General features: G+C 42.6%; 2 protein-coding genes across 3 annotated transcripts; both read left to right on the forward strand.

Moving 5' to 3' along the window:
* The first annotated feature begins 94 nt into the window (after positions 1-94).
* Positions 95-6,668, forward strand: LOC136199817 (uncharacterized). 2 transcript variants are annotated; one of them, XR_010673184.1, is made up of 23 exons: positions 95-195; positions 392-483; positions 545-634; positions 696-794; positions 851-949; positions 1,001-1,099; positions 1,151-1,249; positions 1,294-1,392; positions 1,444-1,542; positions 1,594-1,692; positions 1,736-1,834; positions 1,886-1,984; positions 2,037-2,135; positions 2,179-2,277; positions 2,330-2,428; positions 2,479-2,577; positions 2,628-2,726; positions 2,779-2,877; positions 2,931-3,035; positions 3,145-5,188; positions 5,236-5,634; positions 5,687-6,358; positions 6,418-6,668. XR_010673184.1 is itself a non-coding variant. In XM_065990126.1 (22 exons), the coding sequence occupies exons 1-22, from the start codon at positions 156-158 to the stop codon at positions 5,965-5,967; spliced, it is 4,536 nt and encodes a 1,511-aa protein (XP_065846198.1). In that variant the 5' UTR covers positions 95-155; the 3' UTR covers positions 5,968-6,668. The 2 variants fall into 2 exon arrangements, 1 of the variants encoding a protein (XP_065846198.1); XM_065990126.1 differs by having other exon boundaries at positions 5,687-6,668.
* A 228-nt stretch (positions 6,669-6,896) lies between these two features.
* On the forward strand, positions 6,897-11,260 carry LOC136199821 (uncharacterized). The gene is made up of 10 exons (XM_065990144.1): positions 6,897-7,018; positions 7,209-7,300; positions 7,349-7,438; positions 7,499-7,597; positions 7,656-7,754; positions 7,812-7,910; positions 7,967-8,062; positions 8,162-10,196; positions 10,245-10,643; positions 10,703-11,260. Exons 1-10 carry the CDS (start codon positions 6,979-6,981, stop codon positions 11,002-11,004), a joined length of 3,351 nt encoding a protein of 1,116 aa, XP_065846216.1. The 5' UTR covers positions 6,897-6,978; the 3' UTR covers positions 11,005-11,260.

Here is an 11,260-nt window from a genome sequence, read left to right on the forward strand (position 1 = left end):
TAGATGCATTAATTTTTTCTATTGGGCTCAGTATGCTTTGCACGCAGATGAATAAGCAACAAAATGTCTCATTCACTCTGTGAGCCCCGGATAGTACAGCTACGCTGCCCCCAGCACAAAACAAGCTCGAAAGTGTCTGGTGTCTAGTAGCGAGAATGGCAAACGCCTCGAAGAACTTATTGAAGAAAAAAGCCGGTCTGTTTTGTTTTCGTGAATCGCGTTGAGACATACTGTATATCGACTGTCCATTCGCTCGAGAAACACTGCGCTCTGTTTTGTGACTGCCTCTCTTCAAGGCGATAGACAATCCAGAGTGTGCTCTGATCTTGGAAGATCTGACTATAGATCTAACTGACCGTTGTTGTTTTTCGATGATCGTTCAATTTTGTAGAGTTCTTGTCCGCTGTCGAAAAAGGAAAAATGAATGTTGTATCGCAGTTCATCCATCGCTATCCGGAAAAGTGGAAAGAAGCGACGAACACGGTGCAATGAACTTACGATTTTTTTTCGTTTCTAACACTTCATTGTGATTTTTACAATGTAGCTCGGACAAACTGCGCTTCACCTCGCTCCAAATGTTACTATAACAAAATATCTGGTTTCAGAAGGAGCTAATTTGGAATCAGTGGATGAGGTTTTTATAGTTAACTTATTAATGACCAATAGTGTACTGTTATCTCACCGTTTGACATCAGTGGGGACACACGCCCTTTCTTCTAGCCGTTTTGAAAGGGCATTCAGAAGTCATGGACGTCCTTATTCAACGTGGTTGCAACATTTCCGCAAAAACCAGAGTAGGTGATAACAGGAAAGGTTATTTACCCAATTATCATTAATTAAGCTCATGTAGAATGGTGATGGAGCTTTGGCCCTTGCGAGTCAAACGGGTGGTTTGGATATCACAAAACACCTTGTTAGAATGGGCTTTAGTGTAAATGAGCCTCATCAGGTATTAGAAGACGAAAGAAATGTAGAATTTTTTTCATTTATGAATGTTTAGAACGACGCTGCTTCACTTCATTGGGCGTGTCAAGAAGGAAACACTCATACCGTCGAGTTTCTAATTTCATCTGGAGCAAATATAGAAGCTTTGGATAAGGTACTGTTTTATTAGCAAATGGAGAATAATTTTCTCGCGGTTTTACATCAGTGGGGATACACGCCTTTTCTTCGCGCCGTTTTCAAGGGACATTCCACAATCATGAAAATTCTTATTCAACGTCATTGCAACATTTTTGCAAAGAACAACGTATGTAAGGGTTATTTTATTGATTTTCATTAAAGCCAATGTAGAATGGGAATGGAGCTCTTGCGCTTGCCAGTCAAGAGGATCATTTGGATATTGCAAGCCAACTTATTGGAATTGGCCTCACAGTAAATGAACCTCATCAGGTATTAAAGCGTAAAAGAAATAAATAAAGTTTGTCATTTATGAATGCTCAGAATGGCGCTACTTCACTTCATTGGGCGTGTCAAGAAAAGCACACTCAAACAGTCAAATTTTTAATTTCATCTGGAGCTAATATAGAAGCTTTGGATACGGTATTTATTTACTAGCAAATGGAGCATTGTTTTCTCGCGTTTTTACACCAGTGGGGATACACGCCTTTTCTTCGGACCATTTTCAATGGAAGTTCCAAAATCATGAATATTCTCATTGAACATCATTGCAACATTTATGCAAAAAACAATGTATGTGAGGGTGATTAAATTGATTATCATTAAGCCTTTGTAGAATGGAAATGGAGCCCTCGCACTTGCGAGTCAAGAGGGTCATTTGGATATCGCAACACAACTTGTTAGAATGGGCTTTAGTGTAAATGAGCCTCATCAGGTATTAAAGCGTAAAAGAAATAAATAAAGTTTGTCATTTATGAATGCTCAGAATGGCGCTACTTCACTTCATTGGGCGTGTCAAGAAAAACACACTCAAACAGTCAAATTTTTAATTTCATCTGGAGCTAATATAGAAGCTTTGGATAAGGTATTTATTTTACTAGCAAATGGAGCATTTTTTTCTCGCGTTTTTACACCAGTGGGGATACACGCCTTTTCTTCGGACCATTTTCAATGGAAGTTCCAAAATCATGAATATTCTTATTGAACGTCATTGCAACATTTATGCAAAAAACAATGTATGCGAGGGTGATTAAATTGATTATCATTAAGCCTTTGTAGAATGGAAATGGAGCCCTCGCACTTGCGAGTCAAGAGGGTCATTTGGATATCGCAACACAACTTGTTAGAATGGGCTTTAGTGTAAATGAACCTCATGAGGTATGAGAACGTGAAATATGTGTAAAAAGTTTGTCATTTATGAATGTGTTAGAATGGCTGTACTTCACTTCATTGGGCGAGTCGAAACGGACAGACTGAAATGGCTGATTTTCTCATTTCATCTGGAGCTAATATAGAAGCTTTGGATAAGGTATCGACTCTTTAGCAGCTGAGAATTATTTTTGTACGGTTTGACGTCAGTTGGGAAAGACGCCTTTTCTTCGCGCCGTTTTCAGTGGACATTCCGAAACCATGGATGTTCTTATTCAACATCGTTGCAACATTTCTGCAAAAGACTTTGTAAGGTAATAGCAGAAAGCTTTTATTTATTAATGAATATTTGAATGAAGAATGGTGATGGAGCTCTGGCACTCGCGTGTCAAGCTGGTCATTTGAATGTTACCAAAAATCTTGTTGAAATAGGATTCAGTGTTAATGAACCTCATCAGGTATCAATTAAAGCGTGACAGATTTGAGAACTCTTCATTTATGAACGTACAGAATGGATATACTTCACTTCATTGGGCGTGCAGGCAAGGACACGTTAAAACCGCTGAACTTCTCATTTCATCTGGAGCAGCTATAGAAGCAAAAAATGAGGTAGCAATTTCTCTAGTAATCAGTGCAATTTTTTCTTTTAAAGTTTGTGATAGTTTGGTCGAACAGCTTTTGCTGAAGCTGAGTTCAACAAGCAGTACGATGTCGTTGAAGCTCTTAGACACATTGAAAAAGGCAAAAATGATTTAAACCAGCTGAAGGTGTGTCTCCTAAGCCAATTCATGTAGAAGCAAGCAATTGGCATTTACCTAAATACGCGTTTTAATCTTTATTGACTCTTTGTCTTGTAACCTTCTCGTGTTTGTTTAGACCGGTAAAACTTCTTCCGATGACGGGATTTCGGAAGAGGAAGAACGTAGCGCGGAGAGCAATGGCGGAAAATCACGCCAAGAAAGCAAAGACCATTTTCAAGAAGTTTACGACGACGCTCTAAAACGCGGTTCCGTAACAGTGAATCGTTCTCGTGTCATTGTTGCCGGTCAAGACGGAGCCGGCAAGTCGTGTCTTGTTGATTCTCTTTTAGACAAACCATTTGAGAAAGATAAGGCGAGCACAGAAGGAGCAGCAGTGGCTATGATCTACACAGCAACAAGCGGCTGGGTTGCCACTGACAGCAAGGACCACTTAGATCCGCTTATTGCCGAAGGCGTCTATCGCATGGATCAGCAGCGGTCATTGTGGAAAAGCTTGCCCGAAGTCTCTTCTGAATCATCTCGTACTTTTACAGAGTCAATAAACGTTACTTCCAACTCAGAAAAGGTGAAAGCAGAGCGTAACTACGGCACTTCTTCAGCAGTGGAGTCCATCGAACCAGCCCCTGCAGTGGAAGCATTGGAAGAGGACTTGAAAGCCGTCGGAATCAAAGCGAAGACACTCACGGCTAAGCAGCAACAATTGGTGAATACTTTCCTCACAAGCAGGCCAAGTGAAGACGATCTTCGTAAGAAAATCTTCGGCGTTCGCGATATCTGGGATTTGGGTGGACAAGAAGTCTATCTAGCAACGCATGCCGCCCTGATGCCAGACAGCAAAGCGTTTGGGTTGTTCATGTACATGATTGTAATGGACATCTCAAAGTCGCTGTCTCATAAAGCAGAGTCGTTTCATCGATCGTTGGATGGTGAAGTAATAGACCAGAGTAATGAATTGGGCTGGATTGGCACAAATGGAGACTTCCCTCTCTACTGGTTCGGCTCGATAGCAGCGGCCCACGAAGAGTCGCCCATAGGCGACCATTGGCTGGGTAAGGACGAGGAGGTGGCTCCTCCTCCTGTCTTCGCAATTGGTTCTCACCGAGACGTCTTGGACAGCGACAAGAAAAAGTTTCCGAATCCAGAGTCAGTAGAAATTTGGCTGAAGGGTCAAGAAAAATATTTTGAGGAACTTCTTAGCCATAGTGATTTCATGAAACGCATCGTCGTACCGAAGAAGCACGGAGACAGGGAAGACGATGAAGACTTTTGCGAAATGGTTCACTTCTTGAAGAGAATATTTCTTATAGACAATTCCGTTTCCGGTTCAGCGTCTCCTTGTAAAGGCGTTCGAGAAATTCGAGAGCGCGTCGATCGCATGACGACGACATATTGGAAAGGAATGAAGAAGCAGCCTCTATTCTGGGTTTATCTTGAAATTCTTCTGTTTCGTTGGAGTAAAGTCATGAAAACTGTCGTGGCTAAAGTTGACGAAATTGTAAAACTCGCTCAGCATCCTACAATCTGCAGTATTTCAAGTCGCGACGAAGTCCTCGTTGCACTGAAGTATCTTGGGAATGTTGGAGCAATTCTCTATTACCCGGAAGTAGACGATTTGAAAGACTTCGTTTTCACGAGACCTATGTGGGTCATCAAAGCGCTATCAACTTTTGTAACGGCTGCGAAGCCTGGTCCATTAATGGAGCCAAAGTGGAACATTCTTAAAGAGGAAGGAATAATGTCAAATGACTTGATGAACTATCGTCTGAAGCAAATGCGAGACGCTGACGTCAGCGATTTGGCTGCTTCATTAAAAGATGGTGGTCGGGAACAAATTGAAGACGATAATAGGCTTATTATAAGGCTTCTGGAAATTCTTGACGTCATCACGCCGGTTGCAGAATCGCCTCAAATTGAATTTTATGTTCCTTCAATGCTAAAGACGTTCTTCTTGTGTTCTCCTACGCATTGGGAAAGTCATCGTCACTCACTTTTCCTACCCGCTCCTCTCATCGTCATTCCGATGAAACTAAAGTTTATTCCGGAGTGCCTCTACTTCCGTCTCGTAACTCGCTTTCTAAATTTTTATCCTAAGAATCCGGAACTCTCTCGTCATCAGTGCGTCTTTCAAGTGCCAGATAAGGAAACACCTGCTGTAGAAGGTATGCATCTATATCTTTATAACAGCTCCTTTTTATTGTCTTTCTAGTTGAAATGGAATTGCTCTATCACAGCCGAGGTAATTGGATTGCTCTAACCATTGTTTACGTCAATGAAGACGACGCCGCAAAAGCAAGTCCTTCCTTTTTACACTCAATTAGAGAGGAGCTGTATAAGCAAATGAGAAGTATATGCCAGCAGGGCATGGGAGGATTTAAGTTTAGTATATGTTGTCAAATACGAGAAGCCGTACGCGCTGACGGACAATTGGATATCGATGTCAAGAGCCTTCCTGTTCTTCAGAATGAGAAGTCCGAGTACTTGCCAGGAGATGCCAAGTTATACGACAAATTCGGGAAACGATTGCGAGTGAAATCACAAGACTTTCTCAAAATTGACTGTTGGTATAGTCACCGGTCAAGTGATGCTAATCCATTGGCATCTCATGGTGAGATATCATAAGCGCGTTTTGCTTGATTACCGTGATTTGTTTCTTTCAGCGTCATTCCCTCAGGCTATCAACAAGTCTTTCATTCGCGTTGTTGCTGTCCTAGTCAAATCCAAGTGGGATGTGCTAGCTGTTTTCTTGGGGCGAGATGTCACTGACATACCGCAGTACAAAGGAAAGTCTGATGACAATTTTCTGCGGGCCATGATGGTGATGGAAGATTGGATTGCAGAATGCGGTCAAAAGGCAACGGTCAATGCTCTCATTCGAGTTTGCGAAGAGTGCGGAATTCATAGAGATAACATTGAAGCGGCTTACAAACAAAAGTCGTGAAAATGTAGGAATCAATGAAACATTCCGCGTAATCCACGTAGCTAGATAGAGCATAAAGTGTCGTCGTCATCAGCAGCACCAGCAACGACTTTGCTGCATTGAGTGGGCGGTTTCAGACGACTAGCAAAGGGAGTTACGCATACATAACAGTGCTCATATTGCAATATTTTAGGCTGTGTTACTGTTAATAGTTTACGCGTGTACATGCATGTTTTGCACATGCTGTTGATAGTCATGTGACCTCATATAGATCATAGCAACATGGCGACGACAGCGACAACGTCTATCCGCCTACTCGCTGCCCAACGGCATCGAAAGAACTGCAGCCAAGACTCTTTCTTTTTCCAGAGCTCATCATCTCAAAAGAAAAGAACGAGAACGCGGGAACACGGTAATTTTTTGGTCGAATTCCATTCCGGAGCTTACTCCAGTCTTCATACGTCAAAGAAGGCCTAAAGCCGTCGAAAGCGTTCGTCGAGAAGCAATAGACACTCTCTTGACCGCTAGGCGACTCTAACGATCACGAAAGCCACGCAACGGCCTTTGCTGTGCTGGAAGTGCAGAGCGTTCCCTCGTTCCCTATTCCCGTGGAATGCGCGGAAAACGCGACCGCTTTTGCCACCGCAGTTTTTATATAATTCCTATAATCTAATTAATTAAGGATCAGAAAACAGAGTCAAGGAATAAATTTGATTTTAGTTTGAGAGACTACTGCCTCAGTCAAGACAAAAAAATGTAATTAACGCATTAATTAAGCGTGGTACAGGTATCAGCAATTTCAACGCTTCAGTCACCGCAGTTGTTATAAACTTCTCACTTGATTACGATTTGAAGTCATCACCAGAAAATTAAAGCCTCGATCGATTGGACAAAAAAGACCGGAAGCGGCCCAATTAAATTGTCTCGCCAACGTTTTAAGCCCCGGATAGTACAGTTACGCCCCAGCGCAAGTCTGCGCGGAAAAAGAAGCTTTTTGATGGTATCTGGCTGCTAGGGTGTCCAGTAACAAGAATGGCAAACGTCTCGAAAAGCTTTTCGATGGAAAAAGCAGGTCTGTTTTATTTTTCGCAAATCGCGTTGAGTCATCTCTACTGTTCATTTGCTCGAACGGCACCGCTCTCTGTTTTGTGACTGCCTTTTTTCAAGACAATAATCACTCCAGAATGTGCTCTGATTTTTGGAAGATGTTACCATAGATATCTGACCGTTGTTGTTTTTTCGATGATCGTTCGATTTTGTAGAGTTCTTGTCCGCTGTCAAAAGAGGACAGAAGGATTTTGTATCACAGTTTATCCGTCGCTATCCGGAGAAGTGGAAAGAAACAACGAACTATGTACAACGAAGGCTTTGGCGTTTCTAGCAACTCATTTTTTTCATGTAGCTCGGAGAAACTGCACTTCACCTCGCTCCGAATGTTTCTATTGCAAGGCTCCTGATTTTAGAAGAGGCTTATTTGGAATCAGTGGATAAGGTTTCTTAGTTAATTATTGATCAATATCTTGCTCTTAATTAACTCGCGGTTTGACAACAGTGTGGATACACGCCTTTTCTTCAAGCCGTTTTGAATGAACATTCAGAAGTCATGAATGTTCTTATTCAAAGCCGTTGCAGCATTTCTGTGAAAACCAGCGTAAGTAATTACAGGAAGGGTTATTAAATCACGTGATTGTCAGTAAGCCGATGTGTAGAACGGAGACGGACCTCTGGCACTTGCAAGTCGAATGGGTCGTTTGGATATCGCAAAACAACTTGTTAACATGGGCTGTAGTGTAAATGAACCTCATCAGGTATTAGAGCGTGACAGATTTTAAGACTCGTCATTTATCAAATCTATAAACGCACAGGATGGAAATACTTCACTTCATTGGGCGTGTAGGCAAGGACACGTTGAGACTGCTGAACATCTTATTTCATCTGGAGCTGATACGGAAGCAACAAATCGAGTAGCATGCATTTTCGTATTCAGAAAGATTTTCCTCCTTTTAAAGTCGTTATTTAGTTTGGTCGAACGCCTCTTCTTGAAGCTGAGACCAACAATCAATACGATGTTGTTGAAACTCTTACACAAATTCAAAAGGATGAAAACGAGCAGAAGGTGCGTCTCCTAAGCCCATTCGTTTTGTAGCAAATGGCACTGAGTATTACAGTAGTCGTTGTTTACTTTGTGCCTTGTGACCTTCACTTGTTTGTTTAGACCGTTGAAACGTCTTCTGATGGCGAGATTTCGGCAGAGAAAGAAAGTAACGTTGAGAGCAATTGCGACAAAGCAGATCAAGAATACGAAGACCATTCCCAAGAAGTTTACGACGAAGCTCTAAAACGCGGCTCCGTAACAGTGAACCGTTCTCGTGTCATTGTTGCCGGTCAAGACGGGGCTGGCAAGTCGTACCTTGTCGATTCTCTTTTAGACAGGCCCTTTGAGAAAGACAAAGCGAGCACAGAGGGAGCGGCAGTGGCTATGATATACACAGCAACATGTGGCTGGGTCGCTACAGACAGCAAGGACCACTTAGATCCTCTGATTGCCGAGGGCGTCTATCGCATGAAACAGCAACAGTTTTTATCGAAAAGCTCACATGAAGTCTTTTCTGAGCCATATCGTGTTGCTATAGAGTCAAAGGACCTGGATTCTAAGTCAGAAGCAAGCATATCAGACGGTACTTCTACAGCAGTAGACAGCGTGGAACTGGCCTCTGCAGTGAAATCACTTGAAGAGGATTTAAAAACTGTTGGGATTAAAGCAAAGACACTCACGGCTAAGCAGCAAAAATTGGTGAACAGTTTCCTTAGAAGCAGACCAAGTGAAGAGGATCTTCGTAAGCAAATCTTGGGCGTTCGCGACATCTGGGATTTGGGTGGACAAGAAATTTATCTCGCCACACACGCGGCTCTGATGCCGGACAGCAAAGCGTTTGGGTTGTCCATGTACATGATTGTGATGGACATCTCAAAGTTGCTGTCCAATAAAGCGGAGTCGTTTCATCGCACATCTGATGGTGAAGTAGTAGACCAGACAAACGAATTAGGCTGGATTCGCACCAACGGGGACTTTCCTCTCTACTGGTTTGGCTCAATCGCAGCGGCCCACGGAGACGCGCCTCTGGGCGACCATTGGCTGGGTAAGGACGAAGAGGTGGCGCCTCCTCCTGTCTTCGCAATTGGTTCTCACCGAGACGTCTTGGACAGCGACAAGAAAACGTTTCCGGATCCAGAGTCAGTACAAAGGTGGCTGGAGGATCAAGAAAAATATTTCGAAGAACTTCTTAGCCATAGCGATTTCGTGAAACACATTGTTGTACCGAAGAAGCACGGAGTCAGAAAAGACAGTGAAGACTTTCGCGAAATGTTTCACTTCTTCAAGAGAATGTTTCTAATAGACAATTCTGTCTCCGGTTCAGCATCTCCTTGTAAAGGCATTGCAGAAATTCGAAAACGAGTCGATCGCATGACGACGACATATTGGAAAGGAAAGAAGAAGCAGCCTCTATTCTGGGTTTATCTTGAAATTCTTCTTTTTCGTTGGAGCAAAGTCATGAAAACAGTCGTGGCTAAAGTTGACGAAATTGTAAAACTCGCTCAACATCCGACAATCTGCAATATTTCGAGTCGTGAAGAAGTTCTCGTTGCACTGAAGTATCTTGCAAACGTCGGAGCAATTCTCTATTACCCGCAAGTAGAAGATTTGAAAGACGTCGTTTTTACAAGACCAATGTGGGTAATCAAAGCGCTGTCAGCTTTTGTGACAGCGGCGAAACCGGGTCCATTGATGGAGCCAAAGTGGAACATTCTTAAAGAAAGAGGAATAATGTCTAACGACTTGATGAACTATCGTCTGAAGCAAATGCGAGACGCGGACGTCAGCGATTTGGCTTCTTCTTTAAAAGATGCGGGTCGGGAACAAATTGAAGACGAAAATAGGCTAATAATACGGCTTCTCGAACTTCTTGGCGTCATAGCACCGGTTGCAGAATCGCCCCCATTTGAATTTTATGTTCCTTCAATGCTAAAGACGTCATTTCTATGTTCTCCCACGCATTGGGAAAGTCATCGTCACTCGCTTTCCTTACCCGCTCCTCTTATCGTCATTCCAATGAACCTAAAGTTTGTTCCGGAGTGCCTCTATTTCCGTCTTGTAACTCGCTTTCTAAATTTGTATCCGAAAAATCCGGAACTCTCTCGTCATCAGTGCGTCTTTCAAGTGCCAGATAAGGAAACACCTGCTGTGGAAGGTATGCAACTATATCTTTATAGCCACTTGATTTGTATGGTGTTTTTAGTTGAAATTGAATTGCTGTATCACAGCCGAGGTAATTGGATTGCTCTAACCATTGTTTACGTCAATGAAGATGACGTCGCAAAAGCAAATCCTTCCTTCTTACACTCAATTAGAGAGGAGCTGTATGAGCAAATGAGGAGTATATGCCAGCAGGGCATGGGAGGATTTAAGTATAGTATATGCTGTCAAATACGAGAAGCCGTACGCGCTGACGGACAATTTGATATTGATGTCAAAAGCCTCCCTGTTCTTGAGAATGAGAATTCTGAGTACTTGCCAAGAGATGCCAAGTTATACGACAAATTCGGGAAACGATTGCGAGTAAAATCAGATGACTTTCTCAAAATTGACTTTTGGTTTAGGTGCCAGTCAAGTGATGTTAAACCATTGGCATCTCAAGGTAAGATATCGGGGGCGCGTTTGGCTTGATCACTGCATGTGATTCGTCTTTCTTACCAGTTTCACTTCCTCAGGCGATCAACAAGTGTCTCATTCGCGTTGTCGCAAGCCTAGTAGAATCCAAATGGCAAACATTTGCTGTTTTTCTGGAACGAAAAGCTGGTGCCTTACAGCTGTACAAAGAAAAATTTGATGAGAGTTTTCTTCGGGCCGTCATGGTCATAGAGGATTGGATTGCAGAATGCGGTCAAAAGGCTACGGTTATTGCTCTCATTCGAGCTTGCGAAGAGTGCGGAATTCATAGAGATAACATTGAAGCGGCTTACAAAGAAAAGTCGTACAGTGTAAAAATCTATGAATAGAGTGAATCAATGGAATGTTTCACGTAATATGCGTAGTTAGATGGAGCATGAAGTGCCGTCGTCAGTGTCAGCAACAAACGACTTCGCTGCAACAAAGTTAGAGTGAACAGTTTCAAGCGACTATACATAGCTTAGCCTAATAGGGTACTCACTATATATGCGTCCGTATCATGGCCCATCGCTTTTGGGGTGCTACGCATCTGTATCGGCTCTAATATTTTTATTATTTTTAGGCAGTGTAACTGTTTGGTTGTGA

This window comes from Oscarella lobularis, chromosome 1 (assembly GCF_947507565.1).
Source record: "Oscarella lobularis chromosome 1, ooOscLobu1.1, whole genome shotgun sequence".
In the NCBI taxonomy this organism is placed as follows: Eukaryota; Metazoa; Porifera; class Homoscleromorpha; order Homosclerophorida; family Oscarellidae; genus Oscarella; species Oscarella lobularis.